The sequence below is a fragment of the Agelaius phoeniceus genome (assembly GCF_051311805.1).
Source record: "Agelaius phoeniceus isolate bAgePho1 chromosome W unlocalized genomic scaffold, bAgePho1.hap1 SUPER_W_unloc_1, whole genome shotgun sequence".
NCBI lineage: Eukaryota > Metazoa > Chordata > Aves > Passeriformes > Icteridae > Agelaius > Agelaius phoeniceus.
In genome coordinates, this window is record NW_027509866.1 from 4,823,371 (window position 1) to 4,842,090 (window position 18,720).

General features: G+C 54.7%; 1 protein-coding gene across 1 annotated transcript; it reads left to right on the forward strand.

Moving 5' to 3' along the window:
* The first annotated feature begins 6,256 nt into the window (after positions 1-6,256).
* On the forward strand, positions 6,257-7,189 carry LOC143692458 (olfactory receptor 14J1-like). Its single transcript, XM_077172691.1, has one exon. It carries the CDS (start codon positions 6,257-6,259, stop codon positions 7,187-7,189), a length of 933 nt encoding a protein of 310 aa, XP_077028806.1.
* The last annotated feature ends 11,531 nt before the right edge of the window (positions 7,190-18,720 follow it).

Consider the following 18,720-nt stretch of genomic DNA (forward strand, 5'->3'; position numbering starts at 1 on the left):
AGGTTCCTGGCCAGTGAGTAGCACCAGTGCCTCGGGGGCAGCGGGGCTGGCATGGGGGGAGATGGGTGCCAGCAGTGACCCGCTGTGCTGGCACAGGGGGACAGTGTCTGCTTGGGAGGGGCTGATGTGGGGAGCCCCCTCTGCAGCCCTGCCCATCAGCAGGGGCTGTGGGGGCTCATCCCAAGGGCTACAGGCTACAGGATGCCATGGACTACAATCCCATGGCTTGGGGGGGCTGCCTCCAACAGGAACAGGTTCTTTGTCCCCTGTCACACACCTGTGACTCCTGCCCTCCCCAGGTACCCTGAGACACTCCCGTATTTGCAGCCGATGCCCCCCAGCAAGGAGCCACCGCCCAGCCAAAGGTGAGGGCCCTGAGGACACATCCCCAGCGCCTGGGGTGCAGAGCAGCCCTTACACAGCAAGGAGGGCTCTGCACCTGGGCTGGGGCAGAGCAGCCTGGGGGGACGGGGCAGGGCAGGGGAGCAGAGGGCAGCTGTGGGGGCCAGTGCTTGCCCCAGGGCTGGGGGCTTTTGCATTCCTTGCCTTGCACTGCCCTGTCTGGCCGATCTCTCTGTCCCAAGGCTGCTGAAAGCACATCTGATGAGCTGCGTCTGTTTGCAGTCTGAGCTCAGGCTTGGAGGGCTGTTGGGGAAGATGAAACAGGAAAGCCTTATAAATATGATTGCCTGGCAAAAGATTTTGAGAATATGGAAACTATAAGCGAGATTGAAATGAAAGCAAGCTTCGAGATCCCTTAGTTACTGAACAACGGGAAAACAATGGTGTGGCCAGCTGAAGGTAATCCCCTTTTGATGAAACAACACCCTCTGCTTGCAGGCGGGTCCAAGGGTCCGAGCAGACCCTGCCAGCTTGGCAGAAGGGGTCCAAAGAGGAGTTTTTAGGGTTTAAAATGTAGCACAGTATGGTAATGTAGTGATTCTTATAGGCTGTATGGAAATGCTATAGGATTTGTATGTTGTACTAGATTGGTTAAGTGAGAATCAGAATATTCAACACAGAAGATGATTTATTTTACTGTAACAGGAACTTAGCTCTTACTTTTCTATGCTCTTAGCTCTTACCTCTTAGCTCTTACCTCTTGTCTCTTGTCTCTTAGCTCTTGCCTTTTATCCTCATACCCCTTTTACTCTCTTATGCTTTTACTCTCTTACCCTCTCATCCTCCCTACCCCTCTCTTCTCTCAGGCCTGCTCTGAGCTGTGGCTGGCAGCTCCAAGCAGGGCCCTGCACCCACACCCTTTGCAATAAACCGTCCACGACCTGGCTTCAGAGATCTCTCGTCTCCGTTCGTCCCAACCGTGCTACCCCCGTCAATCCTACAGACGGGGATTGGGTGCCTCCTGTGAAAGGAATTCCCAAAACCAATCCCTGCAGCTGGGACAGCCCAGCTCCTGCCAGCTGGTGTCCTGTGCACAGGGACCTACCTGGTGCCATGGCCAGCACACGTGGCCATGGGGACAGAGCCAGCAGATCCAGCCTGGTGGGATGGGCTTGGGGCTCCTGCAGCAGGTGGACAGGAGCTGGCAGGGACATGCCCCTGCAGGCAGCACTGCCAGTGCCCTCCCTGGCACAGCAGGGTGGTGCCCTGCATGCCACAGGCCTGGGCACTGAGTGTCCTCTGTCCCATCCCACAGGAGGCCGCTGGTCCGTGCCTGTGTCCCCGTGTGCCGCAGAGCTCTGGGGACCATCAGAGCAGCAGCTCCACGATGCAGAACATCAAGGCTTCCCCACATACAAGTGCACAGCTGCAGTGTCTCCTGGTACACAACAAGGTAGGTGTGATGAAGGTGGGGACACAGAATGGTGACTGAGGCTTGATGGCATTGCTGACTATCCAGGGGGAATCTGTGCCTTCAGTCTCCAGAGAGACCTGAGTTGGATTATTGGGGTGTGCTGGATTGGGCCCTGCATTGCAGCCAGCTGCCCTCTCCTCCTCAGCCCAGTGTGATCCTGCTGCACGGTGATGGACACATCTCGAGGGGCCGTAATGACCAGCATCGTACGGCGATCAGGACACAGGATGCGTCAGGTATGGCCCTGTCAGGGCAAGGGGGTCAGTGACGACAGGGGCTGATTATCTGCAGGGTGCCATCTGGGGGATGAGTAGGGCTCTGTGTACAGAGCTGGGTAATGTGGCGTGGGTATTTTGCGTCTGGGGTAAGAAGAAAAGGGCAGAATGGAGCAGGAGGACTGGCACATGGGGCAGCTGAGCTTGAGCTTGGAGCTGGAGTAACGTGGGAGAATGGCCATGCCCAGTGTGGGACAAGAGCTTGAGTCCTGGTGCGCTGGGGCCAGCACCTGTGGCAGCTCACCCTTGCCCTTCATGCCCAGGCCCTGCCACCTCAGGAGAGCACGGCCAGGCACAGCTCCTCGACAGGTCTCATGGGCCCCAGGGCTCGAGCAGCCTCTGCAGCCCCGCCAGACATCAACAGCCCCCGGCCAGCTGGAAAGGACTCAGCGCCCAGTGCTCGACCTGGGACATCTTGTCCAAAGCGAGAAATGCCTGTGACAATTGTCATAAGGAACTTGACTTTTTACTTGTATATAGTAATTAAGTTAGTTGTATATAGTTTTAGGCTAATAAAAACTGTTAAAATTATAGGCAGAGCCTTGTCTCACAGCCTGTCTCTCCCCGGGCTCCCTGGTGCTCCTTCAGCTCCTTCCCCCCTGCTGTGGCTCTGCCCCCGGGCTGAGCAGATCGAGCCCCGGGCCGGGCCCTGAGGCCGCTGCTGCTGCCGCGGCGCCTGCGGGGCAGCCCTGAGGCTCCGGGCCGGCTGTGGGAGCAGGAGCGGCGCTGCAGAGCCCGCGGCCCTCACGGGCTGCGAAGGCACGGGCAGATGGCCGTGGGGCCCGGCCGGCACTGCCGGCGCTGCTGCTCTGGGCTGCCGCCTGCAATCCTTACAGGCAGCCCTTAGGCCGGCTCAGGAGCCGCTCGGAGCCGTGCCCGAGGGCTGGCCCCGACCCCCGGCCCCCAAGGGCACTTGTCCCTTCATCTCTGCACTGCCACATTCCGAGCTCATTTGTCAGCTTCCTCCTGCCCTTCCTTTCTGCGGGGCAGCGTTAGGGGCTGGCCCAGCGGCTTTCCTCCCGCACGGCTGCAGCCCCTTGCCCACAGCTCCCTGGCGGGAGCCAGAGCTGCTTTGCAGCCGGGCACCCCCGCCGTGTCCCGCAGCCCGGGCCGGCTCCTGCCCGCTGCCGGCGAGGCCCCGCGGCTGGGCCCGGCCATCCCGGGCCAGAGCAGCTCCCTGCCCGGGGGAACACAGGGGGACACGGGGGATGTGAAATACAAAGCTGTGTGTCGTGTCAGGTACACACAGGCAATGTGTGTATTTGTGATTGCGATATGTGTGGAGACCGACAATGGGACAGTTGTGAATTCGATAATAACTGAGGAAAGTAAAGCATGGAAGAAGTCCTTTGAACCCATCTTTTGTTTGCAATTAACCTTGGCTGATTTAGGAGCATTGGCATTAAAGCATTAAGGATGTTGCTTTCTGCTTGTAGTTAATTCTTAAGAGTTCTGCAATAATAACCTTTTGAAGTATAATTTTAGAACATTGCTTGTATCCTTGAAACTATAGCTTTGGAATATATATAATGGAAACATGCTTATCTCATGCTTTAATAAAGCAGAGAAAAACAGCTTGAGAAAGGAAGATGAACACCACCTCAAGGATTAATAGTTTCAACCAAGGGAAGCTTCATATCACTTTTGTTATAGTCTCTGCAATTAAAAGGAGGACCCACATCTGGAGAGCTGGACCTCACCAGATGGGATTCGTCTTTCTTCTTTTGCTAACCAGACCACCACCATCTGGGGATACTCCTTTTGGGATACATCCTGAGAAAAACTAAATCACAATAGTGTGTAGAATTGTGACGTAAAAATTGGGAATAGAAACTGCTGATGAGTAAGAATTGGAATAGAAACTGCTGAGAAAGCTGATGAGTACCCCTATAAATACCTGTAAGCCTCAACTATAGGTGTGCAGTTGGAGGGAAAACTTCCCCCACTATACCCAGTGCTGTATTGCTCATACTTTACCATATTAATTAATAAATTGATTGCTGCTTAAATATTGGGCTAGTCAAGTTTCTTATTTATACAATCCATAACTGTAAAAGGAAAACTTCCTGCTGAACTGAAAAAGACTCGATGGAAATCAAGGCAGAGCCATGGTTTGTCAGGACTTGCTGTATACGAATGAGCCCTGTGGTGCATTTGGAGCTGAGCCCTTGAACCTCAGGGCCTGAGAGGACATTGCACAAACCTTTCCAGGAGTCAAAGTCAGAAGAAAACCCCAAAGTGTCTCAAAGCATGAATGGGTCCCACTGAGGACCATCCCAACCAGGCTGCTCATGGACTCCATGGAGGAGACAATTGGAGGCCAGGATGGCACAAAAACTTCTCAGACACTCAGTGTGGAAAGGAGAATCCAAAACACCTTAAAAAACCTTGAGTATCTCAAAGAATTAATGAGCCACACTGAGTGTCAGTGCAAAGCTCTCAAGGGACTCGTTAAAGCAGATAATTGGAGGCCATGATTGCACAAACTTCTCAGAGACTCCAAGGCAAAAGCCAAACCCCAAGTCCTTTGAAAAATCTGCAGTCCCTGCAGGGAGCATGAAGGAGCCCCCAGGGCCATTGCTGAGCAAGGCTCCCCAGGGACTCCTTGCAGCAGATCCTTGGGGCCACTGGGATGTGGGCTAGGGGGGGATGCTGAGGGCAGCACAAGGGGCTGACAGTGCCCAGCCTGGCTGGGGCTGTGCCAGGAGGCCCCAGGGCCTCAGGACAAGGTGTCTCCTCCCAGCCCTTGCTGGCACAGACCCTGCTGTGCCCCAGGGCACCAAGACTTGGCTTCTCTTTGTCCCCACCTGTCAGCACTGCCTGCAGTTCTCTGCTCTGCCTGGGGCCTGGGGACACTTGCTCAGTCGTGTCCCTCTCTGGGACCCATTAAAAGTCCAAGAAACTTTGGAGTTGGATTCTGCCTTGGAGTTCTGGAGAGGTTTCTTCAGCTCCCTCTCAGGGACTGATGTTCAGGGCCTGAGCACAAAGCCCCAGAGGCTGATTAAAGTCCTTGTGCTGTGTCTGTGCTGCTGAGCTGGGCTGGGCTCCTGGCCCAGAGGCAGCTCCTGCTGACCAAGAAGAGCTTCAAAAGCACATTTCTCTGGATGAGCAGCTCTTGTGCCAGCCCAGCAGGGCTGGGGCACTGCCTGCAGCCAGCCTGGGCACAGCCCAGAGGCACAGAGAGCTTCAATCAGTCAGGGCTGGGAAGGGGCTGAGAAGTGCCTGGGGCACAATCACTGCCAGCCCTTGGCACAGGAACCTCTGGCTGCAGGACAATGCAGCTGCAGCTCCTGGAGCCATCTCCTCAAGCTGGAACATGCCAATGCCTGCAGAGCCTGTGAGTACATTCTCTGCTTGTCTCTTGTGCAGAGCAGCCAGGGGTGCCCAGGGCTGTCCTGCAGAGCAGGGTCCTGCAGCCCAGGGCGCTGTGCTGGGGCAGGGACTCTGCTGCCTGCCAGGGACAGCTCTCAGCCAGCCCTGGCAGCTGCTCCCAGCACTGGGGGACAAGATCTGGGTGGCAGGAGACAGCTGGTGAGGCTTGGAAGTGTTCTCCTTGTGTGAGGAGGATGCTGCATTGTTCAGGACTGCTCCCAGCATGGCATTTAACTGCAGAACATTTCCAAGTGGATTATACAGGGAGCACAGCAAGGCAGGGGCTGCATCAAAGGGGAAAACCTGCTTTATTAATCTACTGCTCTGGTTTGCAAGGATGGAAAACTGCACATTGATATTAATCTCTCAGTTCAGAATGGAAAAATGAAAACATTTTTTTCTCAGATCTTACTAAATGAGGCAGTGACAGAAATCAGTACAGGGCCCCTAACAGGCAGCATCAGTGTTGCTTTTCCAGCCTCCTCAGGGTTGCTCTGACGTTGCCATCAGAGCCTGCAGAGCCAGAGCTGCCCCTGGGCAGTGCCTGAGCTGGGAGGGCTCTGCAGGGCAGAGCTGAGCCTCCAGGGCTGGGCTGGGCTCTGGCAGCACTGGCAGGGCCCAGCCCTGGGCACAGGGAAGCAGCTGCTGGCAGGGACAGCTCCAGGCAGCAGAGCCCTGGGCAGGCAGTGGGGGGAAAGTGCCCCCAGGCTCTGCTGGGATATTTCAAGTCCTCTCCAAACCCAACTATTCCATGATTACTTTTTCTACAGGTCCCCTTGCCAAGACAGAACAAATGTCCAACAGCAGCTCCATCAGGCACTTCCTGCTGCTGGCATTGGCAGACACGCGGCAGCTGCAGCTCCTGCACTTCTGCCTCTTGCTGGGCATCTCCCTGGCTGCCCTCCTGGGCAACGGCCTCATCATCAGCGCCGTAGCCTGCGGCCACCACCTGCACACGCCCATGTTCTTCTTCCTGCTCAACCTGGCCCTCGCTGACCTGGGCTCCATCTGCACCACTGTCCCCAAAGCCATGCACAATTCCCTCTGGGACACCAGCAACATCTCCTACACTGCATGTGCTGCCCAAGTATTTTTATTTGATTTCTGCACAGCAACAGAGTTTTATCTGCTGACCATCATGTGCTACGACCGCTACGTGTCCATCTGCAAACCCCTGCACTACGGGACCCTCCTGGGCAGCAGAGCTTGTGCCCACATGGCAGCAGCTGCCTGGGCCAGTGCCTTTCTCACTGCTCTACTGCTCACAGCCAATACATTTTCCCTGCCCCTGTGCCATGGCAATGCCCTGGGCCAGTTCTTCTGTGAAGTGCCCCAGATGCTCAAGCTCTCCTGTGCCAAATCCTATCTCAGGGAACTGGGGCTTCTTGCTGTTAGTGTGTGTTTATCTTCTGGATGTTTTGTGTTCATTGTTTTCTCCTATGTGCAGATCTTCAGGGCTGTGCTGAGGATCCCCTCTGAGCAGGGACGGCACAAAGCCTTTTCCACCTGCCTCCCTCACCTGGCTGTGGTCTCCCTGTTCATCAGCACTGCCACATTTTCCTACCTGAAGCCTCCATCCATGTCCTCCCCATCCCTGGATCTGGCCCTGTCAGTTCTGTACTCGGTGGTGCCTCCAGCCCTGAACCCCCTCATCTACAGCCTGAGGAACCAGGAGCTCAAGGCTGCAGTGTGGAGACTGATCACTGGATGCTTTCAGAAACATTAAACTGCTGGCCAATTTCTGCAAATCGCTTGTCATAAAATTCATCTTTGATACTTCTTGTAGTTTTCATTTTGGAATTTCTTTTTCTTTTTTTTACTTTTTTCATGTTATCTACAAATAAATGTCATTGTTTGTGCCATTTCCCATTTTGTTTCTCTCCACCTTCCCTGTGCCCACAGACTGTGTCAATGTGGGGCTGCACTCTTGGTGGCTTTAAAGGAACTAAAGGATCCCCCAGCAGAGTTTTCTGCAGAGATGCCCTTTTGTTGCCTTCTCTGGAGCTGCAGCAGCAATGTCTGTGTGCAGAGCTGGGGCAGATCAGTGCTGGCCCAGCAGCTGTGCCCAGCAGCAGCAGCAGCAGCAGCAGCACTTGGTGTTGCCAGTGCTGCTGCCGTGGCCCTGCCCCGCTGCCCTGGTGGCCCTAGTGTTGCTGCAGGGCCTGAGTGCTCTCGGGGCCGGGCACAGCCCTGGGGGTGGCAGTGCCGGGGCTGCAGCAGGGCCAGGCCATGGGCACTGCTGGGGCAGCGCTGAGGCCTCAGGCCAGGCCCTGGGGGCTCCAGGCTCCTTGCCCAGGCTCTCTCAAGAACACGGCCAGGCCAATGCTCAGCACAGAAACCCCCGTCAGCAGCCCCAGGCTGGCCGTGGGCAGGCTGGGGGCAAACAGCATGGCTGGGGCTCTGCAAGGGCCCTGGGGAGACGGGAAGGAGTAGCAGAGCAGGGGCTGATCCATGCCCAGTGCGCTGCACAGCCCAGGGCAGCGTCCCAGAGCGTCCTCATGCAGCTGCCAACAACATCCCCCCTCTGCAGCCCTGGCCTCTCCCCCAGCTCACACAGGTGCCCCATCCTTGCAGGCACAGACACGGCAGCACTGCCTCAGCAGCCCCTGTTTGCATTGCACACAGCAGGGGCAGCACCCCCATGCTGTTGCTGTGGGGACATGAACCTGAGGGAGCACAAATGCCATCAGCCCCTGGGGCCAGCCAGGGCTGGGGGACACCAGGGAAACCACTCAGCTTTGTCCTGGCCTCTGCACTCAGCCAGAAAGTTTGTTCCCATCAGCTGGGACTTTCCTGTGCCACTGCAGACGCTGTTGCTCAGAGCCAGGGCTGCCTGGCAGCCACCCCCAAACTGCCCTGGGCATTTCCTTGGCTTCACCTTTGTTTTCTTTACTCTTCCCTTGTACAAATCTCTTCCTCTTGCCCAGCCCTGTTCCTTCCCCTGCAAACAGCCCATCCCTGTTTGCCCTTTCCTCTCTGGCCCCACTCCCCATTGCAGTTCCTGACTTGGCCCCATGGCAACGTCCCTTGGGCAGCAGGATCATCCTACAAGAGCTGCAGGAATTGTCTGCAGGCTCCTGCAGTGCCTGCTGCTGCTCCCTTGCCAGAGGCACCCCAGGCCAGGGGGGCACATCTGGGCTGCTGTGTCTGCCTCTGGGGCTCCCTGTTCTGGGCAATGAGGAGGAGCTGCAGAGGCTCTGCAGGACTGACAGGATGGGCTTTGGGGCTGGCAGGGAAGCTGAGGGACCTGGGCTGCTGGAGCTGCTGAAGAGGAGGCCCAGGGCTCATCCTTCAACTGCTCCAAGGGTGGTTTCAGGGAATCCCAGAATCAACAGGGTTGGAAAAGTCCTTGGAGATCATTAAGTCCAACCTGTGCCCTGACACTGCCTTGTCTGCTCTGAGCCTCCTCTTCTCCAGGATAAACAACCCCAGCTCCCTCAGCCTCTCCTCACAGCACTTGTGTTCCAGACCCCTCACCAGCCTTGTTGCCCTTCTCTGGACACGCTCCAGCCCCTCCATGTCCTTCCTAAATTGGGGGGCCAGAATTTGACACAGCACTCGAGGTGCTGCCCAACCAATGCCCAGCACAGGGGAAGAATCCCTGCCCTGCTCCTGCTGGCCACACCACTCCTGATCCATAGGAGTGCCAGGGGCTGGATGAGGGAAATGGTGGGGAGGGAGTGGGGAAAAATTCTGATTGATTGTCGGCCATCAAGGGTCTTGATTTCTATATCTGTTCAAACCGCATTAAAAGCTGCTGGGGATCAATATCAATTGGAAATTGCTAAGATCAAGCTATAAACAGGAAAATAAAACTTAACTGAACAAAACTGTACTCTCGGCATTGTTTTATACTATTGTATATTCACTTTGAGTACACTTCCGTCATCTGTCTAATTAACCACATTAAGAACTGAAAACTTGAAATATTCCCCATGGGGCCTTTTTTTGTTCAGGTATTCTGAACAAATGTTTATGATCTCTTCTCACTGAATTCCTGAACTGAAGAGCTCAATAAACAAGAAGCCTCTGGAGTTGCAAAATTCATCAGCAACCTCCAAGTGGCTGAGGATCCATCTCCATCAGAGCAGCAATGAACAGAAATGGGCACAGCTTTGTGGCTGACCCAGCTCTGGCATGGGCCCTGGTCCTGGAGCAAGAGCAGCTCTTGAGGGCCCCCAGGCCGGGGCTCTGGTGCTGCCCTGGGCAGATGGGATGGCAGCAGGGGCTGCAGAGCTCTCAGCACCTCAGCCCCAGGGGAGCAGGGCAGCCAGGGAGCCTCCTTTGGCCGTGGCCAAGCACCTTCCCCCATGGCTGGGGCTGAGTCCTGTGGCAGCTGCAGCTGCTGCTGTGGCCTTGGCAGGGGCTGAGGCCGTGGGGCCAGTGCCCAGAGCAGCCTGGCCTGAGCAGAGCTGTGGGGCCAGAGCCGGCTGGGCTGGGCTGGGCTCAGAGAGGCCCTTGGTGCTGCCCAGAGCTCAGGGCAGCTGGCAGAGCTTGCAGGGAGCTGGGCTGGGGTCCAAGAGCCTGGCCCAGAAACCATCAGTGTCCATCTCAGCCTGGCCGAGCGTGCAGGGGCAGGACTCAGGCCAGGCCTTGTGGGGCAGGGCCAGCGCCTGTGCAAGGCATTGCAAACAGGCAAGTGGCCCAGAGAGGAGGCTGCTCTGTGCCCTTGGTGGCATGGACAGAGCAGGGAGGGGGCCCAGGACATTTGTCAGTGCCAGCCTCTGTGCCCATGTGTTGGCAGCCCTGGCTGCTGAGCCCAGCTTTGGCCTGGGCTGAGTTTGGCTGTGGCCCAGCTCCATCCTCCTGCGGGGCTCAGGGCCTGTTCCCGGCCATGGCCAGCCCTGGCTGCCTCTCTGCTGGCCCAGAGGCCAGCAGAGCCCGGGGCAGGGCTGTCTGTGCAGCCCCACAGGTGCCAGGGGCTCTGCAGGAGCTGGCAGAGGCTGTCCAGCAGGGAGGCCATGGGGCACAGAGCCCCAAGGCTGCTGTGGGCACCACGGCACAGGGGCCGTTCCCAGCCGCAATGCTCCTGGCCTGGGCTGGGCCTGCACAGGGGCTGGGCCACCATGGCTGGGCCAGCACAGGGCCACAAAGGGGCCACGCAGCCGCTGCCGGGGCTGACAGCAAGGCCAGGCACACACAAGCAATTGCTGAGCATGGCCTGCGCTGGCCAGGCCTGACTGTGCCAAAGGCAGAGCTCAGCTGCCCTTGGCGGCTGCGGCAACACTCCAGAGCCCAAAGAGCCTCCATGGCTGGGCTGGAGACCAAGGCCGCAGCAGGGAAATGCAGGGCTGCTGCGGGATGGGGAGGCCATTGAATTCCAGCACACACCTCAGATCTCTGATGATCCCGGCACCATGCTGGGCCCTGTTTCAGACTGGAGCAGAGCAGATGTTGATGGGGCAGGAGCCCTGCGGGGCTGTCAGGGTCCTGCAGCTTGCAAGGTGCTCTGCTCTCCCTCAGGTGCTCTGGGAGAGATCCAATCCCAGCTGGGCACCTCAGGGCACAAGTGGCACTGCCTGTTCATGGGCACACAATTGATGTCTGCCTGGAAAGGGGCACAGGTTTTAATTCCTGTTAGTTTTATAATATACAAGCAAATCTTTGTTATCTGGGTCACTTGAGTATTTTAAGTAATGGCAACGTTTTCCCACCAGGAAGAGGAATTTCCTGGATCTACTGGATCCTTCTACTGATGTCACGGGAAGAAATACAGATCTTCCCCTCTGCCACTGACATTCAGTCTTATATTTAATGACCCCCTTCCTTCAGGTTTACTGGCTACAGGTTTCCAGCTCTCCTGTTTAAATGGCCGTGTTTAAGGACATCTCTTCACTGGATCAGCTGGATCTATGTCCTTCCTGCTGCTCTCAGATTTCCTCCTCCAGATGCTGTCTGGTCATTTGAACGCCTCTCAACTGACTGGTTTCATGCTTTGAACTTCAGGGAGTGGCCAAATATTTCATGTTAAAAAAAAAAGTATGAATTGAGTATCTCACTGTGGTTATATCTATCACTGAATTTCCATTTCTTATGTATTTGCTTAAAAACTATTCCTGTTCAGAAAGCCGTGGGTGATGGTGGACATGTCAGATGCTGCTGGGACATCCCAGAGAGCTGAAGGAAGAGCTGTGATGGTTATTAAATTGTTCAAATGTTCATCTTGTGTTTGTTGGCAAGAAACCTTTCTGTGCCTCTGAGTGTCACCAGGCCCTGAGCCCAAAGGACACAAACCTGATGAGTTGTGGTTCCCACTGCAGGGGCTGCCCATGGACCTTGGCTCTGCACAGGAGAGCTCTTCATCCCCTTTCTCTCTTTTCCTCCCTCTGGGCATGGAGGGAGCTCCTGACTTCAGCCTGTGACTCGTGTGTGCAAAGAGCAAATCTGGGCAGAATCGGGGCAGGGAGACTTTGGGGGGCCCTTGGGATCTGTGCAGGGCACAGAAGGTGTTTTCCATTGCTCTGAGACTGTCTGCTGTGCAAAGTGGATTTAATATCCAGCAGAGGAATGACTTTGGCATTGGATGGAGCTGTGCCTTCCCTTGTCTTTGTTGGCTGACAAGAAATGAACATCCCTCTGTGTCTCAGGCAGCTCCATCTGCAAGGAAAGCAGGTGGGAGTTGGAGCCAAGGAGCTGAAAGCTGCAGGTGCAGCCTGGGCTGGAGGGAGCTGAGATTTGCACAAGGCTGCTCTGAGTGCCAGGGCTTGGATGGGGGAAATGGTGGGGTGGGGGTAGGGACAGAGTCTGATTGATTGTCAGCCAGGAAGGGTCTTGATTTTCATATCTATTCAAACTGCATGAGGAGGCACTTGGATTCAGTGTCAATTGGAGATTGCACATATCATTGTATTAACAGGGAAAAAAAAACCTAAACAGGACCTACAAAATGTTTTCTTGCTGTCTTTTTAAATATCATGTATTCAGTTTCAATACACTACTGAGATCTACTTAACCACAAAGGATTTGAAAATTAAAATCAAATGATTCCCAGAGGCTTGGCTTCTTCAGGTGTTCTGAATGTTCCTGAGCCCTGGGACACTGAATTCCTGCACTGAAGAGCTGAAGGCTGAACAAGCCTCTGGAGCAGTGAAATTCAGCAGCAGCCTCCAAGTTGCTGAGGATGTCAGCAGCCCCCAGTGAGGCCATCCCTGCCCAGAGACCGTGGGGGAATGGGCAGACAAGGAGAGCGTCCCTGGGGCTGGGGCAGCACAACTCAGAGGCACCAGCGGCTCCAGCTGGGCAATGGAGTGTGGAATGTGGCTGGGAAAGCCCTGCCTGGGCTGGGCCAAGCAGCACAGACAAGCCCTGACTCCCATCCCCCAAACAATTCTCTCAAGGAGACATTTAAAAGGAATTTACATTTGTTTGTGTTCTCTGAGTTGGAGAAATAGTAACAAGGGATTGTCAGCAGCTCAAAGCAACAAAACAGACTTTACTGGCAAATGTAGAAAATCAGAGAACCTTTGGCAAATGGTTTAATACAACATTCAATCAACACAAAACTTTTCTCAAAGCATTAACTTGGCCCATTCAACTTCACAAACTCGTAGCGTTTTCAATTTTAAGTTACTCACAATTTGCAAGGGGACAAAAATAGAAGACACAGGATGAGAGAAAAATGTGATATAGAGAAGCACACACACAGCTACCAACTCCTGGATTCCAGCAGTGTTCAGATGGAAATTCCAAGAGGATGCAGGGTCAAGATGTGTGCTTGCCTTGTGGTCAGCCTTCAATACCCCTTGGTCTCCCTGGGCCCTTCCCCCAGGTGGGGCCTGGGCTCATTTGGTCCCTCAGGAGCTGGGCTGGGGCTGCAGAGGTGGCTGTGGAGCATTGCCTGTGCTGTGCCAGGGACTGGCAGCCACTGCTGGGCTGGGATAGAGGCTCTGGGGGGATTGGGGTTCCAGGGCAGGGCAGGGCTGGGGTTCCAGGGCAGGGCAAGGCTGCACCTGCCCCTTCCTCCCCCACACATGAAATGTTTCCAGCCAACAATCTCCTCCAGTCTGTCACAATAGGGAATATTGTAGGTGAAATCCCAATTCTGGCCATGGGCACCTGGCTGAGAAGGACAGTTCGTTTCCATAGGAAGGAAAGCATGGAGCTCCAGGGTTTCAGCAGCAGATGAGTAGAGCCCTTCAACATGCCAAGGCCAGCTAGACCAGTCAGGTAGTCCCTGGAAGGCCAAAGCAGCCAGACCTGTTCGATGTTGCCTTGGCTTTATGGTGCCCCATAATGTCTTAATGGTGCCTTGATTCCATGGGATCCAGCAGTGTCACAATGGACCCTTGGTTCAATTGGGTTCCACAGCGTTGCAGTGGGTCCAAGTTTCCAGAAGGCCCTGCAGTGTCACAATGGACTTTTGAACTGTGAGGGTTTTTGGTGTCACAGTAGTCTCCTTTGGCTCTACAGTGTCACAATGGACATTGATGACAAGGGGCCCCTCTGTGTCACCGTGGAACTTTGGTTCCATGTAGCCCAGCAGTGTCACAAAGGCCTATTGGTTTCATGAGGCCCCACAGTATCACAATGGCCCTCTGGGGTGTGTGGGGACTCCCAGGGTCACTATGGTCTCACTGGTTCCATGAGGCCTCAGAGTGTCACAATGCTTTGCTTATTTCATGGGGCCTCATAGTGTCACAATGGTCTCCAGGATTCCATGAGCCCCCTCAGTGTTACAATGGACTCCTTGGTTCCATGGTGCCCCAGAGTGTCACAATGGCCCCTTGGTTCCATGAGGCGATGAAGTGTCTTAATGGTGTCTCCACGGTTCCATGAGGCCCTGTGGTGTCACAGTGGACCCTTGGTCAGATGGGGCCTCTCAGTGTCACAATGATCCCTCCATTCCTTGGAGCCACACAGCGTCAGTACAGCCCCTTTGGTTCCATGAGGCCCAGCAATGTCACAGTGCTCTCCATGATTCCATGAGACCCCACAGTGTCACAATGGTCCCTTGGTCTCACAGGGCCCCACAGTGTCACAACGGTCCCTTGATTCCATGGGCCCTGTGCTGCTGCATTCCCCCCTCCCCTTCTCAGGCCACCCTGCCAGATGAGAAATGCTCCTTAGGGCTTGGCCTTGGCCAACAGCCCCTGGGCTCGGCTCCTCTGCAGCTCATCACAAACACTGTCTGCTCCAGGCACTGCTGCTGCCCAACCAGCTCCTGCTTTCTGGAGGAGCAGCCCTGGGAACTGCTTTTGTTCCCTCAGTGGCACAACATCCCTGTTCTCACCCTGCCAAAGAAAGCTGTTGGTGCCAAGTGTGGCCAGGATGAACCATTGCTGGGACTGAAGCCCCTCTCTTGGGGCCCTGCAAACAGCGCTCCAAAAGGAGCCCTTGGAGCTCTCCTGGGCCAGCGACTCCCTCTGAGTGGGGCCTCTCCCAGCCGGGAACTCTCCCGTTTGCTGCACTCGGGGATCCCCAACAATGACGGAGCCTGGGCTGATCCCCCCACTCCTCCAGGCTCAACCCTTCACCTGCTGGGGAGATGCCAAAGGATCCACAGGGAGCATTTCCTGCCCTGAGGGGAATTTCTCCCAGGTGCCTTGCACTGACTCTTTGTGTCTGTGTGCACACAGGAGTGCCCGTGCTGGGGAAATGTGGCAGAAATGCTGCTCTCTGAGGGGTTTGAGTGCCCTGGATAGCTGAGTCAGTCAGGCCTTGAGGTAAGGTTAAATCACAAGGTCTAAGTAAAGTTAAATGCTGCTAAGAGTTGTTCTTTTCCTAAGGTATTAAGTTCAATTTAATTTATTAGCTAAGTTGAATAGTAAATGTTATTCTTATGTTAAATTGGTAAGTCATATGTTTTAAGTTTGGTTAAATAGCGTTAAGTGCTGTTCTTTTGCTAAATTGTGAAATTGATAGTATCAGTTAAGGTTAAGGTGTAACTTAAGTCCTGTTAAGTTTGAACTCTGTACAGCTTTTGGGCCATATTCCTTTTATCCTTGCCCTCACTGTCCTTGTGTCACACACACACAGGGACAGTTCTCAGTTCATTTCTGGTTTGATTGCCTGGATTTTGTTTGGTTTTGTTGTTGCTTTGTTACCTTGGTGTGCCTGAATTGTCCAGTCAGGAGCAGAGTGACTCTTGCCAAGGAACTTTGTGCTGATGTCCCTTAATATTAAATCTGGTTTTTGCTGTTCCTTTGCTGGGGATTTTTTCAGCGCTCTCAAGGCCTCGTTGGTACCAGGGTGAAGGAGCCCTGGCCCAGGCTCTGGCCCTGGGGGACACGGGGATGCTGCTGGGGGGTCCCTGTCCCCCTGTGCCACCCCCAGGGCCCCGGCCCCCCGTCCCCGTTTCAGGCTCTGGGGTCGATCTCGTGGAACATCCTCTGGGGGAGGCTGAGGCGCCAGGGGCGGGGGGACCCGGGGGGACAGGGGACCCCGCTGTGCACGAGCAGGGTTGGACTGCTCTGGGGGGAACTGTGAGGGGGGCTGGGGCAGAGTGACCTCCCCAGTGACCTCACACAGCCCCTGGGATGTCACACAGCCCCTGTGATGTCACAGAGCCAAATCTGGGATGTCACCCTGGAATGTCATGCAGCTGCACTGTGATGTCACAGAAGACTCTGTGATGTCAGAAAGTCACCCTGTGATGTCACAATCTGTACTGTGATGTCATAGCCTGCTCTATGATGTTACACAGCTGGCCAGTGATGTCACAATGCTCTCTCTGATGTCACAGAGCCACCCTCTATGAATTCAGGATCTGCTCTATGGCCTCACACCGTACTCTGTGATGTCACAGACAGCTGTGTGATGTCACAAACCCCTCAATGATATCACAAAACCCTCTCTGTGATGTCATATTGCCACTTTGTAAGGTCACAGTATACACTCTGACCTCACAGCCAGCTCTATGATGCCATACAGCCATGCCATGATGTAACAGCCTGCTCTGTGATGTCACAGAACCCCTCTATGATGTCATACAGTTTCCTCTATGATGCTCTAGCTTCTCAGTGACCTCACACAAAGAACTCTGTGATGTCATAGCCCAATCTGTGACCTCACACAGCCCACTCTGTGCTGTCACACGGCCCCTTGCTGACATCACAGCTGCTCTGTGCATCCATGACACAGGCACAGAGGAGCTGCTGTGACACAGCCCCCTCTGGGACATGCCACAGCCCCTGCCAGTGCTGAGCCCCTGGGAGCTCTGTCTGTGCCCTGCTGGTGTCCCTGAGGGGCCCTGGCAGTGCCCCAGCCCTGCTGGGCTGTGCACAGGAGCTGCTCCTGGCCAGAGCTGTCTCTCTGCAGCTCTGCTGCCCTTGCCAGGAGCTGCCTCTGGGCCAGGAGCCCAGCCCAGCTCAGCAGCACAGACACAGCACAAGGACTTTAATGACCCTCTGGGGCTTTGGTGCTCTTTGTGTCTGCCATGGCCAAAGTGCTGCCCAAGCTGGCTCTGTCAGGGCTGTCTTGCAGCTGCTGCCCATCCCTGTGCCCTGTGCAGCCCAGGCTGTCCTACGGTGTCCCTGCCCTTAGCCTCTGTCCCTGCAGGCTGTCGGCATCCCCCGGCTGCCCCACCTGGCTGGGCCCTTCCTTTGCTGACAGCTCTGCCTCCTGCCTGCCCCTGTCTGCCCACACAAAGCCTTGGGCTGATACCAAAAGGGTTCATTCAATTTTTACTGTGCCTGTGAACTTTCAGCACAGGAACAAGCCATGCAGGGGCTGCTTTCCCAGCAAGGATGGTTGGAAGACAGGAAGACATCTAGCTCGAGAATGTAATGGCAGAAAAAAGAAGGACTGAAACTGGGAACTTGGGGTGGATTTTATGGTAATGGGTAAATTGTAATACACATTTAGTGATGCTGGTAGAATTACACATCCACATAGGGTTAGGAGTTATCCCAAACTAGATCTCAGGCCTGAATATATGATACCCTCTTAAACAGCAATTTAGTGTTAATGAGTCCTATTCTGATATTTTGGCTTTGATAGTAGTGAGGCCTCACAGAACCAAGGATTCAGCTGTGACACTGAGCAAACCCATGGAATAAAGGGTCCATTGTGACAGCATGGAACCCCCTGGAACCAAAATCCATTTTGGCACATTGGGGCCACATTGAAAAAATGGCCCATTGTGAAACTGTACATTCAAGGAGACCATTGTGACACTGAAAAACCTCTGGGAACCATGGGGCCATTCCGACACAGCAAGGCCTGGTAGAACCATGGGCCCATTGTGACACTGCAGAACCTCACGGAACCAAGGTGACCGTGTTCTGCTATGGAACCTCATGGAACAAATGGTCCATGGTGACCCTGCAGAACCAAGGAGACTGCTGTTGGCTGTGTGAAAGCTCATGGAACCAGAAATCCATTGTGACACAGCAAGGCCTTATGGAACCAAGGGTCCGTTGTTAAACTCTGTGGCCTCATGGAATCATGAGCCATTGTGACACAGCGTGGCCACATGGAGCCAAGGGGCTACTGTGACACTGCAGATCCAAGGAGGCCATTGGGATTGAGAAACCTCATGGAACCGAGAGTTCATTTTTACACTGTGGGGCTGGTGGAACCAAGGGGACCACAGTGACTTTGTGGGGCCTCATGGAACAATGGAGACTGTTCTGACACTTTGGGACCCACTGGAATCAAAGGACCATTATAGAATGGCACGGCCTCAAGGAATCAAGGGGACTACAGTGAACCTTGGGGGTCTCCATGGGATGAAGGGTCCAAGGAACCAAGGATACCATTGTGACACTCTGGGGCATCATGGAACCAAAGGTCCATTGTGACACAGCAGGACCTTGTGGAGCCAAGGGGACCACAGTGACACTGCGGGTCTCAGTGAAACCAATGGTCTGTTGTGACACTATGAGGCCTTATGGAATCATGGAGACCATAGTGACACCAAAGGCCTCATTGAAACAAGGGCCCATTGTGACACTACAAGGCCTCTTGGAAGCAAGGAATCATTGTGGTACCATGGAGCGTTGGCAGGCCAAGGGGCAGTTGTCACATTGTGTGGCACCAAGGAGTCCATTGTGACACTACAGGGCCCCATGGAAGTAAGGATTCGTGGAACAGTGCTGGAACACCTGGAACCAAAGTTCCATTATGACACTGTAAGGCCTCATGGAATCCTGGAGGCCATGATGACACTTTGAGGCCTCGTTGAATCAAGGGGCTCTGAAGGGCCTCATGGAACCAAGGAGCCCCTTCTGACATTGTGAGTACCCATGGAACCAAGGTCTAGTGTGACACCATGGAACCAAGGACACTGTTGTTGTCTGGTTTTGGCAGTACAAAAAG